This window comes from Taurulus bubalis (assembly GCF_910589615.1).
Source record: "Taurulus bubalis genome assembly, chromosome: 6".
In the NCBI taxonomy this organism is placed as follows: domain Eukaryota; kingdom Metazoa; phylum Chordata; class Actinopteri; order Perciformes; family Cottidae; genus Taurulus; species Taurulus bubalis.
The window spans coordinates 12,546,420-12,572,603 of NC_136594.1; the positions used below are offsets into that span (position 1 = coordinate 12,546,420).

General features: G+C 39.2%; 1 protein-coding gene across 4 annotated transcripts in view; it reads right to left on the reverse strand.

Annotated features, from left to right (window-relative positions):
• Positions 1–26,184, reverse strand: part of ctnna2 (catenin (cadherin-associated protein), alpha 2) — a gene marked incomplete at its 5' end in the record, with an annotated part of 275,443 nt that overhangs the window by 73,045 nt on the left and 176,214 nt on the right. For 3 of the 4 annotated variants that reach the window (XM_079220174.1, XM_079220175.1, XM_079220173.1), the window contains one exon: positions 6,443–6,523. In XM_079220174.1, coding sequence (XP_079076300.1) covers positions 6,443–6,523 — 81 coding nt within the window. Of the gene's footprint in view, positions 1–6,442; positions 6,560–26,184 lie in introns of all 4 variants that reach the window. The other variant, XM_079220172.1, reaches the window with a different exon arrangement.

A 26,184-nucleotide genomic window follows, 5' to 3' on the forward strand; every position in this document is an offset into this window, starting at 1 on the left:
CTATCGAGTTGAAGGCAATCCCAAAGGTAGGTGATACTGTTCTGGGGGTTTGTTTTCATTAGTTTTAAGTCACATGAACAATTGTAAATATTTTGATGAGAGCTTAAACTAAAATAATTTTTCCATCTTTTGTGTTGATTGTTTCTTGAACGGCCCTTGAAGGTTGGTATCTAATATTTATATATATATATATATATATATATATATATATATATATATATATATTTTTATATATATATATATATATATATATATATATATATATATTTGTTTGTATTATTATTATTAGTCTAGCTATCAACATGGGCTTGCTCCAAAAATGCCTCTGTATTTTCCAGTAACAGTGATGACAGGGTATTTGCAATAATACAGCTAATATAGTATAATATAGCTAATATATATATATATATATATATATATATATATACATATATAAAAAAAATATAGCTTGCAGCAACAGCTATATAACATATATATAATATAGCTTGTAGTAACAGATCCAAAAGGATTCACATATTATACATTATTAGTCTAAACAAAGAGTTACAGCGTATACATTTCATGGCAGCTGTTCCTACTTAACATGATAACCCTCAACAATTACAAACAGCTGTACTAATCAACAAACTAATGGCAGCAATGGAAATGGTTTCAACATCCCAAAGCAGAACGAGGGGAGAGAAAGAAAGACAAAAATTGTAAGGCAGTTGTGCTATAGGGAATCCTGCAATCAGCTGTCAGTCAAAATACAGCCCAGAGAGATGACTTGACAGATGCATTCATTGCAGACAGGATGACAGAGGGTAGAACACATGGCTCATCTTCAACAACTTTGTAGAGTTGGTTACCTTGTGAATGCTAATTAAAGCGAGGAAAGTAATACACATCTTCAGAAATATGCTCTTCCTCAGTGGAAAACACTTTCACAAAGGACCAGAGGCGAGACCATACTCGTGTCTGGTGGCAGCTATATACGTGCTATAACTTATATTGTGTAATTATAGGCAATATACTGTATATGTTGAGTAATACCAGATTAGATTAGATTGAGCAAATGCTTCATGTTCTTGTCAGTTAAAGAGGTCAGCGGAGACTGAACAATCACTGCTTTCCATGTTTCCAAGACTCTTACAGTAACTTGAACAGTACTGTATAAGAAGGTTCACACTGTTATGGCATTAGTCTATTTTGAAGTACAATGTAGGGTTTGTTAGAAAAGAATATATGATCTCAGGCTCAATTATGACATCAGATGTGACTGAGATGAAATAGTATTGGTGTGTTTGTGATGAAACAGGCAAGTAAATGCATTCATATTTGATGGTATAAGGATTTCAGAAACCTTCCTGATATTGTTATGTCTTATGTGAACAACGGTATACAAATGGAAACTAACCTGAATAGCTTCGAATTTGGATTTCTAATTTTGAAGTTGGAGTTGGAGGGCTACATTTGTGGCAACAATGACAATGCATCATAACCCCAGTTCCATGGGCACATGAGCTTTGTCTGTGGTGGGGCTTTACAGGCTCACCTCTTAGCAATGCTTAACAAATGAAGATGATAATAATTAATACTATGTGCAGCTTGGGGTCTCTTTATCAGTATGTTAATTGTTTAAAGAGAACAGGACAGGATAATAGGAATTTTGTCAGGATTAGTATTTGTGCAAGATTGATTTGAGTAAATAATAATAATACATTTATGTTAGATTTAAAGCGATAGTTTACACAACTTTCAATCCCCTTTCCTTGAGGTGAATAGAGTTATTTATGCTTTTAGACAGAAGGGTCTACAATACAAGTTTAAAGGATATATCCAGGAAATCAAAATGATTCAGCTAATTCAACTGATTGAGTGAAATTAGGTTAAAACAATGATAGGAGCAAAAGCCTGTAGATCACAGTGTCTAACTGAATCACCATGTTACCTGGTGACCGAGATAGAAAACAATGACATTAAGGAACAATACTGTTCCTGTAAAGCAGGGTAGGGCTTTACCCCGTTGCAATCATTAAAAAGCAAAAACAGCATGCATTCCGTGTACCTTCAATAGCTTCAGTAGCATAGCAGTGCTAACGCTAGATATTTACGAACTAACCATTATTACACAAAGTTTAACCATGACTTGCTCAAAATAAAAAAAAACAGCCTGAAACTGAAAACAATCTGAATCAATGGAGCACAGCCAGATAATTGTCAGATCCTGGCCAGAGGTCCTAGACGGAGCTGGCCGATGCTACACTGTTGTTGGCCAGACTGCGTTTGAGGGGTGGGACGTTTTGCATCTTTTTTTGTCTTATTGCTTCCATATATGCATGCATAATTACGTCAATGTCCTACCTTGAAATGTGAGTGACAACCTTTTTGTTGTTCATGGCTAATCTTGCATTCTGCTGCAGCAAACTGCATCATATTTTTGGATGGTTGGTTATGGCTGCATGCTCAAGGACGTTTCACGATGGCTGTGAATCACACTTTCAAAAAACACCTTTTATTATCTGTGCTATACTGCCTTTGACTTCCTGCTGACGCCTCACTCACTTCTCCTGCTCCTGGCCGGTAGGGGCTGCTAGTCATAACACAGTCTGCACACAGAGGACACGTGATGCTTCGAACCTCTCAGCCATTGCTTTGTGCTAACATCTAATAGAACTACCAGTATACACACTACTGTACTCAATCTGTAGACAGGTGGGGAGGCACCTTGGTGAGTTTAATTTAGTTTTTTGCAAGATTATATGAAGGATATTACATGACAACTGTTATACATTGTAACTTGTTGATTAATTTTAATTCAATGTGTTTTATAACGCTTCACAACCCGTTGGTTGCATACATCATCGGCTAAAAGTTGATTAACTTTTGTTGATTTGTGTGATATTATTAGCTAACAGCTAAATGAAGTACCAGTGCATATGCTGCTGCACCAACAGCCATTTCTACACGGGCAGAAAGCTTGGTGAGTTTAATTTAGTTTTCAACTTTGAGCTGGTTGCCTGACTTAGTTTTAAGTGTGTTTTACAATTCCATACAGCCTCTTGGTGTCAAGCCAATTGTGGGTGGTTTTCATTCAATCACACAATACAGCAGTTGTTACTGCAGACACATGCGCATAGATTTGCACTTTTCTGAGTGCAACTTTTAAGTTGTTATCATAATGAAACTTCTTAGCGGGAAGATAATCACTGGCGTCATCACTACTGCATCCTGGACCAGAAGCTCAGTATGAGAGAAGCCCTACTGCTGCAAGCTCCAGATGTACAGCAGGAAAGCAGAAAGTAACCTGCTGCTGTGTAGAAATGGCTGTTGGTGCAGCAACATATGCACTGGTAGTTCCTTTAGCTGTTAGCCAATAATATCACACAAATCAACAAAAGTTAATCAACTTTTAGCTGATGACGTATGCAACCAACGGGTTGTGAAGCGTTATAAAACACATTTAATTCAAATTAATAAACAGGTTACGATGTAGAACAGTTGTCATGTAATATCCTTCACATAATCTTGCAAAAAAATTAATTAAACTGGTGCTCTGCTGGAAACCGGTGGATTGCTCCCTCCAGGTGGGGACAAAATGCCTACCCCGAGCAAAGGAGTTCAAGTATCTCGGGGTCTTGTTCACGAGTGAGGGTAAGGTGGAGCGGGAGATCGACAGGCGGATCGGTGCGGCTGCAGCAGTAAAACAGGCGCTGCACCGGGCCGTCTTGGTGAAGAGGGAGCTGAGCCGGATGGCGAAGCTCTCCATTTACTGGTCGGTCTACGTTCCAACCCTCACCTATGGTCACGAACTCTGGGTCGTGACGAAAAGAACGAGGTCTCGGATACAAGCGGCCGAAAAAAGCTTCCTCCGTAGGGTGGCCGGGCTCACCCTTAGAGATAGGTTAAGGAGCTCGGACATCAGGACGGAGCTTGGAGTCGAGCCGCTGCTCCTTCGTGTCGAAAGGAGTCAGCTGAGGTGGTTCAGGCATCTAGTCAGGATGCCTCCTGGACGCCTCCCATTAGAGGTTTTCCAGGCACGTCCAACTGGTAGGAGACCCCGGGGAAGACCGAGGACACGCTGGAGGGGTTATATCTCCCGGCTGGCCTTGGAACGCCTCGGGATCCCCCAGAATGAGCTGGAAAATGTTGCGGGTGAGAGGGAAGCCTGGGTCGGCCTGCTGAACCTGCTGCCACCGCGACCCGACCCCGGATAAGCGGCTGATAATGGACGGATGGATCCTTCAGTTAACTTGTTTGTCTTAATGGCAAATCTGCTTGTCATGTTGGTAATCAATTTAATATTTGTATGTATGCATGGTTATACTGCCCTGCTTTGTCTCTATGTTGTTAAAATGTACATTTATAACTAAAACACAATGGGTGTGGGAACGACATACTTGACACACCTACTGAATCTTCCCTGGATAAAAGACAGCTTAGCATGTTTTGTAAACACAACAGCATGAAAAAAAAAACAATGCCACATTATTCTGGCGGTGTTGTCACGAGGCTTGTTCAGTCGTACCTGCTCCCATTTCATAAACACTGTCATTTGTGCTTGTCTGTTCTAATATTTGATCCCTCCTTTTCACAATGGGGACGGTGAAGACTGAAATGTTTAAACGCACAATAGTGCTCCTCCCCTCAGGAAGGTCTTGTGTCTCTACACGGCGCCACTGCCTAGCTAAACTCATAATTACAGTATCACAGCTCTATGTAATGCCTGCATGTATGCTGCAAGTTTGCCCTCCCATCTAAACTCAAAGCTCAAATAGACCGCCCATTCTGTCAAGCCAAACACTGAGTCAATAGAACATCCTGTCAGAGTGAGTACCGCCTGCCAGCCTGTCAGGCAGCACCACCACATGCCCAAAGGGAGGGTGAGGCACAGCACAGTCTCCCATCTGTAATGATCGTTGGTCTTAAGAGGTCAGAGAGGACACGATCGCAGCTACTCTGTGCAGGTAGTTGCTATTTTCAATTTTGCCAGAGTGCCTCTCTAGGAAAAACAAAACAAATCTACACTGTATGACAGGAAAGGGTTGTTTGGGTGTGAAACTGCATTCAGGTACCACAACTCATGTTTTGATGGTTTATGAATGGGTTTGTTTTTTTCTGGGGAAGGATGCTTTCTCTAATACTACTAAAAGATCTGTGCTCATGAGTCATGAGATTTTGAGTTGGAATTAATTGGAATTAAAAGAGTAGTTTAGAAGCATGCTTGAATGATTGTTGATTACGTCAACAGACACTTATGTTTGCTCATTAAGTGTCTTTTTTTTCAAGCATGGTGTTGACATTGTTTGTTTCTGCAACATCCAACAAGTGAAAGCCAGATTCATCTTGTCCTCAGTGACAATGGAAAATAAATCAATGTTGCTTTTGAGCTCTGATGTTGCATATAACAGCATGGATCATCTACTTATTCAACACCATCGGAGGGTAATTTAGAAGGTAATTTCACTGCAGCTTCCTGATGCAACACTTCTGAGTTTGAGAGTCAAAAGTGGAGCATGGATCAATAGCACTGAATATAGATTTGACTGTTCACTAACATTTTTGGCAGAGAGTATTTAGTTCACCATGCCTTGCTACTTACAAATAAAAAGGAAGCTTGGAATACGTGGTGTTACTGGATATTAACAATTCAAACCTCTTCAAACATAATGGCACAGTGTGTCAGTTGATATCTCACAGCAATAATGTTCTGATTATGAGTATTAGTTATTATCCTGCCTGTCTTAATGTTTGCCATTCCCTTGCATTGTCTGAATTAATTTCTTGCAGTGGTCATATGTGTTTGCCTGCTTGTTAACCCTCCCGGTGACCTGTCCAGAATCACTTCAAGCATTGTCTCACTAAACTCATGTGACCCTTGATAAGAACTATCAAGAGTATCAAGCTTTGGCAGCAATGGGGCTCAGTCGAGTGCATGCTGTATTGATTCAGCCTGCCCGTTCACACTGCTTCTGACATTATGAAAAGTGACTATGAGGTCATTCAAGAAGAAGTTTAGTGATATGCTATTTCGTTGTTATTGTCAAATGACAAAAATATATAATAAATAATATAGTAACAATATTCCACTATGTGATATGTTCCCTAAATAAGATGAAAGTGGTCACTGTATCTTTTATTTGATACTGTCCTACTGCTTTAAATATTCACTGGAGCACAAGATCTGCTGCTGAAAATAGTACCTCACAATAGTACTTACTCCTGTTCTAGAAACATTCTAATATATATACGGTATAAAGAATGAGCTCATGACTGAGTCAAATACAGTATTGAGGGATGGCCAAGAATACTGTTGGTTTTGGTCTTTACAAAACATTTGACATAACATTTGACATAACATAAAAAAATAAATAAATGGAATAACGTCAGTCCTCTTCTTTAAAGTGACTTAATGTCAGAGAAGGTAGATACAGATTGAGATGAGCATGAAACGTGCACTCACCTGTCTGCGCAGGTCCCTGGTCTTTTTGGTCATCTTGTCAATGGCGGAGTTCAACGGGTCACCTTTCTCTTTCCTGCCAGTCTGCAAAAGGAAACAAGAATACCATGTTATCACAGTCTTAGTGCACGCAATAACAATCTCATCTCGACGCCCAACATTGAACCACTTATTCCAGCATACATTTTCCTGTTAAAGTGAAGCTGAAAATACATTTTGTCACAGAACATGAGTGGACATTACAAGTGTTTCACAATTTGACCAGTCAGTGAAAACATGACTCAAACAGTTTGCTATGTTACCTAGCAACTAGCCTTTCTGGCAAGTATTCATTTTGTTGCTGCCAATTCTCCCGTGTGCAGCACTTCCTGTCACTGCCAACTCCTACTGGTGACTTTAGGAGGGTAGACTATCACATGCTTCACCTGACACACACACAGTTACCAACTGCTTCCCATCACCTGACAGGGGGGAAGCTCCAATGGAGGAGCAGCACGGAGCTTCACGCTTGTCCAGATTCCCCATGTCTCCCGTTACCACTCATCCCATCTAACCAGTAGGAGTCACTAACGCCAACACTAAGACAGGATCTCATGCTGTGTTTCATACAGAAATATTGCCAATTGTGTTCATTTAAACACCAGGCTGAGAAAAAGGCTTTACTTTCCACTACTCGACCTGGGTGCCCCATTTACCGCATCTACTGTTTTCATTAAAAAAAAACATGGGGAAGAGTGGAGTGATTTATACAACTCCAGTTATTAGATTTCAACTTTTACTAGCTAAATTGGGATGGCAGCTTGGCCTGAAGGTTAGAAAGATGCTGTCAGTGTCTTGGACCGTACCATTTCTGCTCCAGGACACATATAAATGATCTGGTACTCTGATCCCTCGAGAGAAAGGCAGACTTGTCTCAGGCAGTGAATGGTTGTTCTGTACTGAAAGTACTATATGTGAATATATGTTGACTTACCAAGATACATTAAAGGTTATGTCACTAATTTATGAAACACGTTGTCATGGCGTGATACAACAACTCTGATTATTACAGGCAAAATGTAAAAATATATTTAGTTCATGTTTTTTGGGGATCAAACCCTTTCAACCTAGTAAAGTAAGAACAAGTAAAAGAGTAAAATGAATGGACAACAACAGGGATATTTGAACTGATAATTGTGACACAGCTAAAGACTACAGTATATCTTAGAAGTTATTCACACACTCTTACTCCATACTCGTCAAATACTGACGCTTGGTCAGTGGCCTTCAGCTTCAAACTATGACGCTCTATGAAGATAATCATAAAAAACACGAGATAATGAAACTTTAAAATATCCAAGAAAAATGTAAGACTCTAGTTTGAGTTCATTTTGCAGTTAATTTCATTTAAAAATTGCATAGCACCTGAAACCAGTTCTGCCAACATTAGTGTGTACATGAAGGATAGCCAGGGGGCACTGACCAACCATCAGTATCTGACAAGTAAGGAGAGCTGTCTTTGCTGATAACCCTCCCTCAGGTCCTTTTAATCAGCTCCTGCATTGAGTCAAGTACCACCACAGTTCAAACTAAACGTCTTTAAACAATAATTCACGTTAGTCACCGTTTATATTGACAACTGTCAAACGAAGACAGGTAGCACTTCTCTCCTTTAAAACCTTAGCTATGTATACATATTAAGTGTAATCATTTTTATAAAGATGAGGTTGCTTCTCGATGCTGTCATTAATGTTGTGTGCAAATGTTGAACAAGTTACCACAAATGGACAAGCAATCAAATCTGTTCACTGATTATTAAATATTTTAAAAGATGTTGTGGCTTTTTGCAGAGAAACACAAATGGTTAGCAGGATGATCATCCGGTTGTAAGACACAGTGATCTTCTGTCACAGCATCGGCAGCATAGAAAGTAGCGTCGTTTCCAGGCAACCATCTGACAGCTGTGCCCAGCATTGCATGAATGCGAAATGACCAAAAATGCTCATCAGCCTTTGCAGAAAAACCTGTATGTAGTGACATGTATTCTCATGCATCCATGCCTGTTGACTCCTCAAATGAGGATTGTTCATGAGACAAACTGACCACAGAACAACAGGGCTTCCTGTAGAGGGGCTATTGAGTTGTAATCCTGTTTAATGACACACCAAATGTGGTTGCTTATCTCTGTGTTGCTGCACTATTGTCCTGCCCTCTTGATAATTGAGTGGAACAGAGTGCCTCGTATCTTTGTGTCACAAAGAACTAAATGAGACCCCATCAAACGCCCACCTCATTGCCAACTCACCCCAAGGTTAACATTGATTGTCACTTTCAATGCATTGGTCACTATCAGGTTGTAAAATGACTGTTCCCACATTCGTTCGCCCATCACACAGAGAGGACAGAAGAGAGAGGGAGGGTTGCTCCTGTAAACTCTGACCTACAACATGGAGATATTGACTACCTGGGCTCTTTCTTTGAGGTTCTATCTCGCTCAGGAAGGAGGCTAAGTGAGGTTCAAACACACTCACTCTTCTGTTGTCTTACACAATACTTGACATTCAAAGAGATACCAACTTGAGGACAAATAACAGCCGTCTTCTTGCAATTTCTTTATTTTTGATTTGTCACACTCCGAGATCAGCATGCATTACAGTGTGGGAACATGCTGTGGGGAAATCACATGCGTGCAAAGGTCACTGATGTGAAAGTGCTGCTCGATGAAAAGAGCCTGTAGCCATAAAAACAGATATTATTTCTTCTACTGGCTAATGTATTGCAGGCTTGCCCTTGGCCAAGGCTCATATAGCACAAGTTTTATTTCATAAGGATGTTACACATTAGGAATGAGTCATTTGTCTCCTCACTCATTCTACAGTTAGTCCCCCCGTATTCTAATAGCAATCACACAATGCAGACATTTTTGAGGAGCAATGCACCAAACTGAAATGAAGAAAACTGTTCACATAATGTGAACAATGTGTTTGATACTTAATCCCCAATTCAGCAAAGGAAAACCCACCTGACCCTAACCCGGCTACTCAACTGTGTACATGAAGTTTTATTGAATTTGAAAGTTATATTCTGAAACATACACAACATGTCTTGTTGATTGGCAGGGTGAGGGGAGGACATGAGGATAGCATTCAGTTGCCCCCCCCCAACCCCCCCCCCCCCCCCCCCCCCCCAATATGTGCCACATATTCATACAAGCCTATGCACAGACAAGCTCTGCAATGCCAAAGCAGAGGACATGACAACATTAGTCATTGTGCTGCTTAACAAGCCTAATGTGTCATTAAAGCACCAGAGGGACGCATAGGATTAAAGATGCTCACCGCCAAATCTAAAAAGGGGCTTAACTTGAACCTTTCTGAGGACACGAGTTCTCACATGATTGTATCTATGTTTAACTGAGAAAAGGAAAAAATGAGCACACTGTCAATGGCAATCCTCTCGTTATTCAAGTCAAGTCAGTTTATTAATATAGCAAATGTAAAAACAAAAGGGGTTTCCAGTTGAGGTATACATATCAGGTATGCTTAATTTAAGTCGTAAAAGTTGCATAAAAGACAATACATAATGTAATACAAAACAACAATAATAGATAGATGGAGTACCGTATTAATTTTATGGATAGACACACTTCTAAACTACACTGGTGTGTTTGTTTTTTTATTTTCTGGAATTAGAAATCCCTGCTGTTTTATTTCTCAAAACTCTCAACTCTTTAATCTGAGTTAAGAAGATTAAAACGATGTCAGTCTAAAGGGGAACAAATAAATTCACCTGTTTTTTTGAAGCACTTGAAAACAGAGCAGTAGTTATTGTCAAGTGTATTTTCTTATATCCACTAGAGCTCTTGGTGTAGTGCATCTTTAAGATCAATGCAGTGCTTTTGACAGTTACAGTAAGTCAAGTAGGCTACTATTACTAAAAGTACACTTCCCTTATGCTGAATGTACTCTTCTGATTTGATGTATCAAAACCCCTTCAACACACAATGAATAATGTATTGCTCATGTAGGGTTTTCTGCAAAACCATAAAACACTCAATTAAAAACACTACGCATGAATCCCCCATCACAAATTGTATATACAAGGAAGTCCACAATGAATCATAGGTTAGGCAATGCGTCAGGCTCATATTCAGCCCAGTTCGGCCAAGATTGAGGTCTTTGATATGTGTGTGTATGTGAATGCATGAGAGGGTGTAAATAAAATGAGAGAGACAAAGAAAGACACATTATTGTATTTATGTGTCTACGGTGTTTATCTGAGAAACTATTTCTTTCCTCCAGACCCATCCAGGTGTGCCCTGTATGCACAAGCAATTCCGCTCTCAAATTCACAGACATTAAAAGCTTGACAACACAGTAGGCTGCTGATTCAATTGTCTATCGTACAGGAACGTTGATTGCTTAGTTTGTGACTGCCACATAATGGAATGTGCATGTTTGTGTTTTTTTCCTGGTAAACACAAGTCCCAGTGGTGTTTTGCAGACAATGTCCCAAACTGTCCCCATCCATTATGTTCTACCCCCTGGTGTGCACTCATTCATTCTCAGCTTGGGAGAGGAAGATAGAGGAGGGTGCCTGAAAATAAGCATCTAGCGCGTGGGGTAATGGAGGCGGTAGTAGCGGAGTTATTCATGCCCACTCAGAAGACGGTTGGTGGACAGTGCATGCTGGTGGAATGGCTGAGGGCCCTGAGTGTGCTCGCTCTCTCAGGCCCTCCCAAAGTAAGTTGTGTAATTCAGTGGTGCACTGCAGCACAATTTGCTTCATTGCATTCCCGACCCTATAATGGTGGAATAAGACATACACAGCTTGTCTGTGCAAGCCGAAGATTGCTCAGAAAAATGCGACACTTAGTATCAGGTTTGTTGTTTTTTTTTCTTTTTAATTAAAAATGTAAAATAAGAGCTGGGGCTCAAATTTAAAGTTATGGTAGGTATTTTGTTGTATATTTTTTTTAAATTATCTTTACATCCTGGCAGCAGTCAATAAACCCAATGCTTTGGAAAAAAGAGAGAAACAAATCCTGACTGTTTTTTATGCTATTTGTGAGCATTCTGTGAAGGCCTTTCAAAAGCTTTTATCTTCTTTTATCTTCTTTTTAAGCTTTCATCTTCTTTAATGCATCTTCTGATGCATTAAATAGAAAATGTGACTGCAATCACTCATCTAAAATACATTCTGTTTTTATCACCATGTCTCTTTTCTTCCCTTGAAACTAATGCAATACAAATGACAATAGCAAGGAAACACTGAAACCGAGGGATAGTGCAATAATTGAAGAATGGCAATAACATGGCAACTCCAAGGGATGGACAGATGAATCAGTGGGAAGATCTTTCAAGATCAATGTGTTAAATGGCATCTATTCCAGTTCCTTGTCAATTCAATTAGGCAGGAGGGAGAGGTACAATTACTGTCCGATGTGGTTACACTGTCTGCAGCCAGCTTAAAGGGGGAGCCATGCTGATAACAAAAGGGTGAGAAAGTGTTGTTTGTGTATGTGTGAGCCCGGGGGACGGGGGACGGGGGCGGGGGGGTTGATAATAGTGGTAACATGTTGGTCGGGTAACCAGGAGATAATAATGGATAGCTAGATCCTCATTAAGATACGTTGTGCTGCTTCTGCTGTAGTGCCATAGATGGACCAATTTGACTTGTTCTCATTAAATGCAACTTAAAGAGGTGCAGCGGTGGCTATCAGATGGTTTGGATTACAGGATACTGAAAAGGAAAACACGCTGCAATGCCTGTGGCGGAAGAAAAATACTTCCAGATGAGTGGCTCCGATTAGAATTGTTTTTTTTTCTACTTCTTTTTCTAAATGAGATGACAGAGCAACATAGTACATAAATAGATGCCATATCATAATCTCATTATAGCCATTATAACCCCCTGGAAAGCTCATAGATATACAGTGAAGGCACAATGCAATGCTGAAGCAAATCACAGCACAGCAACATTATTTACTAAGTGTGTGTGTATGTTTCTAAGTGTGCACATTGAAACAGGTTAGCTAGCTGAATATTTTTCTGAGGGGATTAAATGTGGAAAGACTACATGGAATTTAGTTTTTCCCTTTTATATACATCTATTACCACTTAACCTGTGCAGGATTGTGAGTGGATGGAGCCCATCCAAGCTCACACTAGGTTTACGGCCAGTCTGGACAGGTCGTGAGTTTATTACAGGGCCAACACATGAAGACGGACAACCACTCACACCTCAAGGCAATGTAGAGTGTCCTATTACTTTCTCTCAATGTTGAGCAAGAATTTATCATGTAAAAAAAAAAAGACCACTCAAAAATGCAGGAGTATCTGCACTTGTTTTTTAGCACCTTCACTTCCCACAACACCGATCACAAAACTAATCTAGCAAGAAAGTAGGAGGAAATATGGGACATAGCTTGACCTTTATTTGTGATTTACTGGAGAAAAAGAACTGCAGATTGGTGAGCAGCATTGCAATGTACACAAAAGTTTGTATGACATTGACCGAACACATTATTTATACATCTTGCCTCCCAGGGCTGTACTTGCTGTACGTGTTTGTTTTCTTCTCGTCATGTGGAAAAAGCTTGTTGTAAGCATTGATAAACAGATGAATTTCATACTGTTCATAAAATGTCTTCAAATACATGTCTGATAGAGGTCTGTAAGCGATATATTTTCTTCTGTATTAATGAGGTTTAATGAAAGTGATAATGATCTAAGGCAGTGGCTCTCAATCCTTGTCCTTGGGACTCCTGGTGCACCATATGTAATGTAAGTAATTATCCTTTATGTTTTACAAATTGTACACATCAGTTACAATATTGAGGATCCAGCCTATTTCTTAGGAAAAAAAGTTGAAACACAGTTTTCACTAGGATTCTTAAATTTAGGCATATTTTACGATGCTTTCAAGAAGCAAACAATCTAAAATCAGGTCAACAATAATTTAACTGAACAAACACAGTACAGCAATGACAATGGATGGGTATTTCATAATTCATTAGCAATGGTATTAATGTGAAAAGAAAAGCTTTGATGCTACTTATTTATTGAAACTAGCACACACTCACTCACTCACTCACTCTCTCACTCTCACACACACACACACACACACACACACACACACACATATATACATATATATATATATATATATATATATATATATATATATATATATATATATATATATATATATGTATATATACGTATACATATATATATATATATATATATATATATACACACTCACTCTCTCACACACACACACACACACACACACACACACACACACACACACACACACACACACACACACACACACACACATATATACATATATATATATATATATACACTCTCAAATCTATTACAATTCTGCAGTGGGAGAGCGAATGAGTATCCTGAGCTCCTGTTTGGAGCTTCAGGACAGCCGGCACTCTCCCAACGCCCCATGTGCTGCTTGTATGAGGCTTCGTCTCTCTTCTCCCCTCACATTGTTGCCCATCGTATCTATAACGGTCCTGTTTGAGCCTGGCAGTCTCCTGTAAGTTAGAGGTAATGCAGCCCGAGAACGGCACTGCCTGAGGAGGAGCCGGAGTGCCTTCTGGCACAAACTCTCTTATGCTTAATGGCTGATGCCGTTTGCTTACTCCTCTCATTACACTGGCTCATGTTTAGACTGCGGGCCTGTCACTGGCTATTAGCATCTGTGGTCAAGCAGGCTCTGGATGAGCTGAAGCATCTGGCTTATCGTCAAGCACATCGTAAGTATGAAATGAGCAGTTTGTTTAGGATGGAGTAAACACAAAATGAAGGATTAATACCCTGTGTGCATGGATGATTTGTAGATATATGCAACATAAGAACAAAATCCAGGGTAATAATAATTAGTTTGATTGAACTAATATGTACATACAGTATAGTAATTTAGCCAAAATGTTGTATCAGCTACATGCAAGCTGATAAGGCAAGATTGTGTCCATACATGCATACAATTGCAAAAGTAAACTACATTTTGGGGGAATTTTTGCATTTATTTGAAAGGACATTAATGAATGACAGGATATATGAAGAGACCAATGAGATGACATGCAGCAAATGTCCTGAGCCAGAAAAGAACTGGGGACATTCCGTTGGCCCCCAAAGAACATGGGGAAGCCTCTTTATTCTGCATATGTTAACATATCGTTATTATTAGACTTTGGCTGGGGGTTGGAGCCAATCTGCATTACCCAATGGACCTTATCTTTATCAAACATTTAGTGATGAAAACCGGATAAGATAACATTTTATATAACACTGATGAGCACACAGGCAAAGATCTATCTGGACATACACAAAGAGAAAAGTGAGGGCAGAGAGAGGAAGCACGAGAAAGAAACTACAGCAGTGGCAAGAACTGATGAAAAATAAACAGAAATAAAGAGAGACATAAAGAAGAGTTGCTCGCTTTCTTCTCATTGTGCCCTTTGTTTGATTTCCAGACATAATCAGAACATTTTCAAGAAGGGTACGAAAATATCTTTCTTACTGGAATGATATAGGATCTTAGGTTTCGAGGATCCCAGATTAAGTGTTGATGCAGAGACAAGTCCTGCAAAATGTTCCTTTTTTAAATAAATAATCTGCCATATTCTGAACCAGGTTTGGACATTTTCACAGAAGCTTCTCAAAAATGCAGACCTTATCCCGCCTTTTCACACAGATGGAGGTTACAGACACCATAAAGACTTTATTATCCATCTCCCTTCGTCAGATACAGTGCAATGGCATCAGGAGGCTGTAAACTATCAACTCCATATTTCAGTTTTTTATTGAAAAGTAAAGGTATGTCAGGGACTGAAACTTGGAGTGGTAGTACTGGAATATAAAAAGGTTGTTTGAGGGCTCTGAAGTACACAAAATACTCAACCCATCCCTAGAAGATGTACAGAATGTGTTTGATACTGAAGTCGTACTGTATATGGCGCCTAAAGAGAATTAAATAAATAAAGGTTGGTGTACTTTCCCTGCTATACATTTAAGTCTGAGATCCAAGTCATCAAAAGAGTTAAACATTTTTGAAAATGCCAGTTCTGAACATACAAAGTGAAATGTCTAAAAGGTCAGAAATTGTGCTCTGGTTAATTTACTGATCCGTACATGGTTCACGTGTTCCTGAAAAACCCCAATGTACGCAGTTACATGCAATGGGACGTCATGCAGCCATGCAGGGGTTTAAGAATAGAAGTCTGAAGAGAAAGAGGAGCGTTAAATATGAAGTGTGTTAGGTTGTAAGCCAGGGTTTTAGGTGCATAGTTTCAGGAGAATAGAAAAAGGAGTGAGGGGAAATGTCTGGTTATCAGACGGAAAGAGAGAGAGCCGGGGATAAAAACAAGTCTAGTCCTGCAGAAGCAGTATGGGGAGCTAGAGCAACGCTGCCTGCAGCCTCCCTGAACTGAATAGCAAGTAGTTTGCGAGGGAGGGACTGGAGGAAGGGCGGCAGGAGAGAAGAGAAGCGAGGGAGGGAGATGCTGAGAATAGTTTAGAGAGGGTGAGAAAATAAGAGAGTGGTGTGATATCTGTGAGAGCAGAAATGTGGCAAAGAGAAGAAGAAAAGCGAGTCAATGGGGTGAGAAGAAAGTTTGAGTATCATTGATGTACTTTTGTTTCACCACAGAGCTGAAAAAACGTCAATGTATCACACACCCACTTACCTACACATGCATACACAAACATGACGTGTCAGTCTGTTGGTACTTGGTGCGGTTTTTGAGAAGAGCAAAGCTTCAACGGAAGTCAAATGCAATTGCAATCCAATTCAAGGACCTGTTCCTAATACCAGGAGACATAATCCCATTGCAACATCATTTTCTCGTTCATGCATTGCATCATTTCTGCCGTGGATCAATCCAGACAGTGACATGTTTTGAATAATGGGATTTCCGTATGCTAGACAATGGATACAAAATAGACATTAATGTTGACTGTTAGGGTTGAAGTACTTTACAATTACATGGGTGTCCATGTCAGAGCCCTTCAACTATGTATGTATTTCCTCATGATGTGTCAATCAATATCCTATAGGTCATACATGCTGCTGTTAACATCGACTAGTGTAGCTTTCTTCTCAATGACAGCATAACAGTATTCACAATTTATGACGAGGTGCTACAAAAAAGAAGGAATGTGTATCCCACAATTGCACTAAAATACCTCCACAAGTATTCATGCAGCATACATCGGTGGGAGATAAGAGTCAAATTTGGGCAATTCTATGATCAATTCTGTATTTCTTTATTTGGGGTGTGATGTACACTGTCCAAAATATGTCAAAGGTACATTTTGTGTAAATGTCATTATAAGGACCTATTTTAAAATAAACTTCATGAGTGAATTCAAGGAAGAAATGTGAATGGTAAAAATGTGCGGAGGCAGAAAAACAAGGGAACAGACTGACTTGTTGTGTCTAGACATTATCTAAATTCACACTTGCCTCAAGCTCCATCACTGCTTTCCTGATGGTCTCTTTCCACTCATTGCTCGCAACTGTCAAAACTACCCCTCGCTCTGTGACCTCTTAACTATACAACGGAGCACAGCATTACAGTAGCTCCAGAAACCTGACTGACGAGAAAACAAGCCTTTCAGATGCTGACACATTTTGGTACCGTTCCATCTGTTCCACACTGCTTCTCAAAAAGGAGATGTAATGTGGACGTGTGGGGTGATGTGGAAAACCAGTTATCGAGACACTGACACAGTGGTTTAATTTGGTTCACCGCACGGGCACACACAATTAATAGACTCAAATTAAACAAAACATATGACCAGCAAACGAGTTTCCAGAGCTTGCAGGCCTTCGCTATCAATGTGAAGGTGGTAGTCGTCATAGACAGCCAGGGCCATAAAGAATGATATGCATGGTTTTGCACACTGGGATAATGATGACTCAAGCTGCTCTTCTGGGTGGGTTGCTGTGTGTAGGTAGCTGTAATCAGGGTTTATGGTGTTTTGGGAAAAGGAAAAAAAGAATGCCCTTAAGTCTGACAGCAAAAAGTAGCCAGCATAGGATCAAATAAAAACATGTTCATGATAGCATGATAACAATAACATACCTACCGCCTATTGCGGCTGAGGCCACTGTCGAGACAACCGCAGTGTACACAAACAACAACAATATACTGTACAGAGCTAGACAACAGCCTCTTGCTGTAATGATCCAGGGTGCACCAACATCAAAGACTGCTGGAACTTGTTGAACTGGTGAGATGATCATGTCTCCCACTACCCTTTCATGTGGGCTTTATCAGTCCAGCCACGCTGCAGCACAAGCCACTAACACAGTTGTTGCTGCTATTAGTTACGAGGAATGAGGAACAGTAAAGCCACAGAATATCTGAACATGATGTAAGTGCACTGCGTGAGGATGGATTAGGGGATAGGACTTACTGTCATGGTGGGTGTTTGGGGATTGATGTCTTTTCAAAGGACATCTATTCTCTCCCTTAAGCTGACTTATAAAATGTATTCCTACAATGGTCACTGCGGTTTGAGCCCAACCAATATTTTCAAGGAAATGACATGTAGATATCCCCCCATTTATCACACCGTCTTGGAAAACAGCACAGATTCAAGCACTAGGAGAGACATACGAACCTCTCTACGTCTGATTTATTCAACTGTGGTGCGGCATCTAAATGAGCACTGATTTGATCACAGGCTGATGAATTGATTCAGCTGTGGAAACAAGAACATGCTGCACAAGTCCGTTATTTACATACGACAGTCCCTAATGTATGTGTGTTTGGCAACCCTTTGCCTATTCAATGGAATGCCTGGTGCTACAAAATGTCGATAATACTATATGGCAAAGAGGAAATAGCTAAATATCTTCCATGGTTATTGAGAGACTTCCATCATCTGTTCTGCTCAATAAAGACATTTAAAGTGCTTCCATAATAACTAAATGTATCTCCATATTTAAATTATGTTTTCAATGCAAAATGTAATTGCTGTCAATTTATAAATAATGTATATTAGGACTTATATGACATAACACCTTTATGTGCTATGAATGCACACTGTTGTCCACGTACAACACATCTGCAATGGGTGTAAACAATTAGATGAACAATCCATGCAATCACCAACTATAGGCCTGCAATGCCCCTGTGAATGCCTTTTTAATGTTCATTTATTTTTGTTGAGTACTGTGTCTGTGTTCATAAATGGCAATTTAAGGTGTTGTTTTGAATTGCATTAATTGTAAAAGTCACTGTAGAAAATCACTGTATACATCTCCTAAATAAATCTCTTTGAAATTAGTGTCAGTGATCTCCAAGCAAATGTGCAGGGATTGAGAAATAATGCAACTGATAGCTACGGAGTGTGAAAAGAACATAAACATGCAGTATATGTATATCATGCATACATGTATAGTGTAATGAAGAAGAATAAATCTAAATAAAAACATAGTGACGAATAATAGAGCCCAACGTGATACCACTGTGTGCTGTGGCAATAACAGTTTGGTTAGTCCAGGAGCAGAATATAAGGAACTTGTGGGGATCATAAGGAGGGTAAGGAGTGCCCCTGGGCTGGCCTGCGTTATTTTCAAGCCTGTGACAGGGTCAGGTCTCTACTGAGGGTTATCGTCTTAATTATGCATGGCCCATCTGGTCGACAGGGCTCTGGTGTAGGTGGGTAGCTGAACAGACAGTAGTTGATAGAAGAATGACATGATGAATAATGTCCATTCACAGTCCCTATTCTTAACAACTTTGAAAGAGTGATGCAAATAGATAATTTAGCCAGTCCTTTGTCACTCAGGATAAAAAAGACTAAGGGTATAAAACCACCCTTATGACCCCTAAAGAATGCAATCCACATTACAAACGGTTGAGAGGCTGCAAAGGGGAAATGTGTTCATATAGTCAGACAGAACATTTACTGTATATCGGGTAAAAAATAAATAAAAGTTCAGTGATGGTTTTGGAATTTTTTTAAGACAAGCACGACAGCATACAGGAGCTGCAGATTGAAATCATTCCTCTGAATTGATGCTCTTTAGCTACACATCATTTACCGATAGCACCAACCACAGTGCAGGGGTTCGGCAGGGTTCGGCAGTTTGTCAACAAGTTCATGACTTCGTAAACAAACAGTGTTTTGAGTGGACTCTAGAGTTTCTAGGTTTGAAATTCCTGGGGTGGAGAGAGTAAATTATGCAAAAACGTTTCAAAGCAGTAAACACTGAGCCAAATGTACACATATGCACACACACACGCACAAAGATGGCAAGAGAGGAGGTGAGGCTGCGAATTGTTCTCTCGTCAGAGGAATTAGCTGCCATTGTCTGCTGTCAGAGACAGTACGCTGCATTTTAATCAAGGGTGCAGTTTTAAATCCAGTGGGCTTATGATGTGATAACAATTGTGTGTTTTTTTTTCTTCACTCCTGCTATGTAGGGCTTGGGAACGCATCATCACATCACATTGCAGAGATCTGCCTTACTTATCTAGCTATCTTTACATTGTGCCTGAGGTCAATTCACAGTATGTTATGGTTATGATATAACAGTTATTTGGGTTGTAACTTCAGTTAGTATAGAGCTAAACAAGGTGGTTAGTTCCATGTTATGGTTCATAAATTTGATACAATGAGGGACACTAAAAGGCAGCATTTTTTTCTGTATGTGTAATGTTGACTGTATAAGTAGTAAAAAGAAAATGTGTGTTTTTATAATTGTATCAACCTGAAAGCTAAATCCACCCTTATGTATTGTAGTTGTAATAGTTATGTTACTCCATCCTATGTTCGTTTGTCCCGGGTTGTGCTTGCACATTTATAGCGAAGAATCTACAGCTTAGTGGAACCAAAAACAGCACTGGTGTCATTTGCTCCATATGTACAGTAGACAAACACCACCTGCCAACAACTATGACACACTAGCCACTGAAATACCCTTGAGGCATTGCAGCGGGATGTTAATTCCAAAGCCTAATTCGAATTTGCCAGTAAAACAATATGCATGACAGATGTACACCAACTGGTACCATGTTAGTCTTTTCTTTGTATTTTCGGAGTACTGTGATCTGTCAATGAAAAGCTCAAAAGACAAAACCTCCCTCTGAACTTATTTTGCGTTAGGATGTCCTCCAGGACTCGAGGTGAAGACCCCATTGGGATTATTAAAGACCGATTTTAACGACCCCTTTGGTCAATATGAAGAGGTGTCTCGGTGAGGACATACCAACTTTCTATTGAATTGTGGGTGTGCCACATATTTGTGCATTGCACTGACATAAAAAGAAAAATAGTTGTGCTGTACATTTGCAAGAGACTTAAAATAATACTAATAATACTTTATTCACAAGCTCTAAAAGCTTGACATCTAATGTGTTACCGAACAGTCTTTATTTAGTCCTGTTACTGTGTGTAGACATGACGAATTGATCTGTGAAACAATCACCTTTAATGTTACAAGGACTGAATGCAGCAGTAGACACATATCATCTATCCTTACATGTTGTTGTTCCCTTTTACTAAAGCATTTAGTTCCTTTTGCTCAAAGGTTTATGAATGATTTCACCATATACATGGTTTAAATGTTTAATCTATTACGGGAATGGAGTGCAGAGTGAGGTCTGTGCTTTATCTTTTTCATTTTAATCAACAATTCCCCTCAAGAGACAGAAAGAGAGAAACACATCAGCAATGCATTTGTCCTACAAAATATTGTCCTTGTAGCCAGAGCCTGATGTAGCATATGCCTCTGTGCTACTGAACTTCACTGTCACCCAAAACCAATTAAAACACATAGAAGAGCCATACTGTTACACTGGGTGACATATTCCTTGAACACAACAAGGATATTTTACTCTGAAACAACTTTTCGATCACTTAGCTTGTCGTCGGCCAGACGCGACGCTTGGGGCACACAACTCTGTGTTTACACTGCTTTACTAGTTTGACGAGCTGGGAGAAATAACACCTTACTGGGACAAAATAGTACCATACACCTCAGGCTCTGGAACAAACATGTCTGAGGATGTTTATCAAGTGTGTTTATATGAAGAGCGTGAAAGGCGTTCAGTAGTTTTTCAAAATATTTGTTGAGAGACCTCATTTATAAACATTGTGTAGACACTTCCCATGCAAGGTAATAGTCAAAGCCATGCCTTGGTGAATCTCCATGAAAAAATAGCTATGTTGGGGGGGTGATAATATCATACATGGTGGCTGCTTTCTTGGTTCAAGGGGCGTCGTACATCATCTGACATATATTTCTGCAAAATGAGAATACCATTCTTCAGACAGGAAGAGTCTATGGAAGTGCATTACATTTGGGAATACATTTAGCATGTGATTATTCAATATTTGATCTGTAATCTACTATATTTCAATGTTGAACATTGATTAATATGCCATACATGCTGCTAGTGATTGGGATCTGGAACTGGTAGTCTGCAGACTGCTTTTTAAATTAACATGTCCAACCAATTAAAATGCCTGTGCAACACTGTCATGATCATTACGTCTTCATTACTTCATGACATTTTTTCATTTATAAAATCAAGTAAGCAACAAAAGTCATCAAATGTCAAAGATAATTAGGCATCTTTTGATTTATTATGTCATAGTTCATAGTTCATAAATGAGGTCTCTCAACAAATATATGTGAAATTATGAGATCTTAGTAGACAATCTTGTCATAATTAAGAGATGCTAATTGACAAGAATGAGATATAAAGTTGCATTACAAGATATAACTTCGTCACCAATTACTATTGTCTTTTAGTTAGTAAAAGCAATGAGCTGTCATATTGCACGTCTGAAATCTGCAAATCCTTTTTTTTTTAAAGCAAATCACAGTAGTATTTTGTTTGTTTTTAAGTCATTCTGAAATATGAAATAATGAATGTTGTAAGGTTCACTACAAAGTCAAAAAACATATTTAGGAGACCTGGGCCACCCCCTGAAGTGTCTTTAATGAATTTTAGTGTCATCATGTTTTCCAACACCATGCAACTAATTATTACTATCAAGGTGAGACATGAGCAAAAGAGAAAAGGAGCTCCAGTGGAGGCCACTACCTGTGGCTCTGCCACTAGATGAGCAGCAGGGAGTACTTGGTATCAGCTTTTGTGCCAGACCTTTTCTCTTAACAAACACTACTTCTCTTGTTATAAACAGTATTACTGCTGCTGGCAAATGCCTATACTTGTTCTGTATGGTGATTCCTGTATATCAATATACTGTATGTCAGGAAAAAACAAACAATTGCAAGTACATTTACATTCAAATCAGCAGTTGAGAGGGCCATTGTATATGCTATTTGTGGTTGAGTGATGCAGTCTTGTGAGCAATGTTACTGGATTAATCAACCTATGTTTGAAAGAAAGCACTACACAGTGTCTTACTACATGTGTATTGCTAAGGTTCAAGATGTTGGTCTATTTTGTGTATTACAAGGTGCATCTGTCCTTTGTAATGCTCTCTAATATTTTTTTTTTCAAGCTCTAAACCAGGGTTATTACCTTACCTTGCAGTATATGGGCACAAGGGATAAATGCAGTAATTTCAGTACAAATGCACAAGTGTTTCAGCCTTTTGCATCAGAGACTCCTCTGTTTGGTGTATTTTGCTTCATCACAACATGAGAGAGGCTAGTGGACACATGAAGGATGTAGAGGCTTGTTTGGCTGTGCATGAGGCAATATGTCAGGGTAGTCAGGGCCATCAAAAGTGGGGGCATGCTGCTCCAGAGAGCTGGATTTTGAAAATGGGCTTGGTGGCTCTCAGTGGGACTTCTGCGTCATCTGACAGCAGAACAAAGTTCCTTTGGCAGACAGAGCAGAGTCTCGGGCACTGTTAGATGTAATCTCTTAAACCATACACATTAGAGCCCGAACATAAAGAAAAATGAAGATGTTAATGCTAGTAATACAAACTGTTTTTGGAGATGGATTTGACTGTTCCTTTTCCACAGTTTATTTGGGCAATATCGCAGATCACCTATTGGTGCAAGACAAATATTTGCTAAAGATATTACTAGCAGCCATCAAAAAAGCTGTAACACGGAAATGGCTGCAGGCCGAGCCTCCAACAGAGACTGGCTGAACAGATATTGTAACTGATGTTCAAAATATAGAGAGAATGACTTTCTCGCTGAATCTACGATTTGATACATTTTTGAAGTATTGGGAAAAATGGATTGTGTTTGTGACCTCACAGGATCATCACTGATCTGTTATTGGGTGAATTGACATTTATTTCCATCAGTGTACCATCAGCATAAATGTATAGGTGACCAACTTTTTGTTCCATGTATGTATGTTTGTCTTATTGTATCTTTGTCTCTTTAAAAAATAAAGTATACAAAAAATAATAAACAAAAAAGGTTAACACATGTAATTCAATGACACACTGTATATGGAACCAACACACCAAACCTGGTTGTCGCAGGTAGGTACCTACTAGCTGTTGTTATTAGTATGGAGTAGAAACATAGAATATATAATGTTTTATTTAAATGCAGGACTTTTACTTGCAAATAGTAACAGAGTATTTTACACATTATACTTAGTATAACTTTATTTAGGTAGATATTTGAGTACTTCTTCTCCTACTCTATGTTAACATTAGTCGAGCACTGACCCTCAATTGGAGCGCATACTTATTGGTCCTTTACATCATCGCCTCTGTGGGCCACTTCACCTCTTGATCCATGTCTCATGCATCTTTGGAAATTGTTTTACAAACATTTGAGCTAGCAACTGGATACAATAATCTGTCTCTGTTTATATATACACACTCATATACACATACTATATATTATATACACAACCAAGTAATATACGATATATTCTGTGATATGTTCTTAAGGCTGCAGAGTTTGAAATTTCAACCTTCTTTTCTCAACACACTGTAGCCTACAATTACTGGGTAATACTTTTACAATGATTAAATTAGATTAGATTGGAGTATCATGATTTAGAGAACGTTATTTTCTTCATTTTTAAATATGAATCATTCCCAAAATATAAGACAAAGCAAAAAATTACCATATTCATTTTCAAACCCTTCATTGAGAACTTGTTCACAACTGCATAATACAAGACTACTGAACAAGACTTTGCTAGATTCATGTTTATTTGCAGAAACAAAAACAAACAAAAAAAAGCTTTCCAAGCAAAAGTTTAGGCTTATAAGCAAAATTATCAAAATTTAGGAAAGCTTGACAAAAACAAGATGATCCATATTGCAGTGATCGGAAATATCTAATTTAATTATATTTCAAATATTCTTTTACCACCTGAAAGTGGAAAACAAAAAGCATAGGAATCAAATTAAACTGAAGATTGCAATGTATCTATTGATTGAATCTATATATTGAAACATCTTCTGCCAGCTTAGGGAAGGGGCCAAATATTGCTCCAAAATGGAACTGTCTTTATTGCGAGGTCTGCGACACCTCAATGTCAAAAGATTGCTTGTAATAACTTTTAGTGGCCACTTCATAAGGTCACCTTGTCTTATGTCCCTGGTGACATTATGAGGAGATGATGAGGGACCTGCCGCCGCTCCACTTTCTGTGGTTGTTTCTGAGACAGAGGGCCATGTGTTTCATGACATTAAGCTTTGCTCGGCAGTGTTGATCGATATGGTATATGCCATTGTAGCCATAATGCTGATCAATGTATTGGGCAAATATGCTCAAAGCTAGATTCCCGGCTGACTGCCTTCATTTTAATCAACAGCTGATCTTATTTTATACCGTTCTTAAACTGTGTTGTGATCACCATCGTGGTGCAGTTATTTGCACTAATCTAAATGTTTACTCAGTAAACACTTTATTAAGAACACATGCTAGTCAATGCAACAAGCAAGGTCCCTCAAATAGAAAACAATGTCACAGCCTAGGGGAGACAGGGTTTAGAGGCGCAGTCCCTCTCCAGCCTAGCATTACAATGGGGCTGATTGCGAGTGCCACACATGGAGGTTTCAGCCTCTCAGATGCAGCCATCCACCTGGAATGTTTGAATACTACAGTGCGTTGAGTTTGCAGAGAACAGTGCTACAAATGAAAAAGAGTCAAAACACCAAGTCAATGGAAAGAAGGACAACATGTTGAAGGCAACAATGAGGCCAGAGAGTGCACAGAGCATCTTAGTACTGCTGGGGAATGGAAGGGAGTACTCCTGAAGACGCAAGCAATTCATCAAACTTTGAACTAAGATCATCTTAGATGCATAGAATAACAGAAAAAGGCTTTAGTGGATACATGATCACTGACACAGGGCAATACAATCTTGATACTAAATATCATGGCATGTAAAGAAGAGTTATCAAGTCATATGTGAGTTTTAAGAAAAAAAAAACACAAAATAGTTTCTGATTATTTTTCCCATTTCCAGTTCCCCCTATGTTATTTTAATCAAAAAGTGTACATCTTAAAATGCCTGTGGTTAGGAATATGTCAAGACACTTAACCCTCCTGTTATGTTCGTTTCTTAGGTACAGAAATGATGTTCCCGGGTCAATTTGAATCATCCAAAAGTTGTCAGAAACCAAAAAATCCTAATAAATATAGTTTGTACCTCATCACCAACACCACGACAAACAATTCAATCCACTTTTAGTGGAATGGAGTTATTCACCCCTCCATAGATCAGAGTTCCATTAGGATAACTCACTCGTTTTAATGAAAAATACAAGTTCAAACTATTTTTTAGGTACATTGGGAAAACCTAGATATAAATTGCA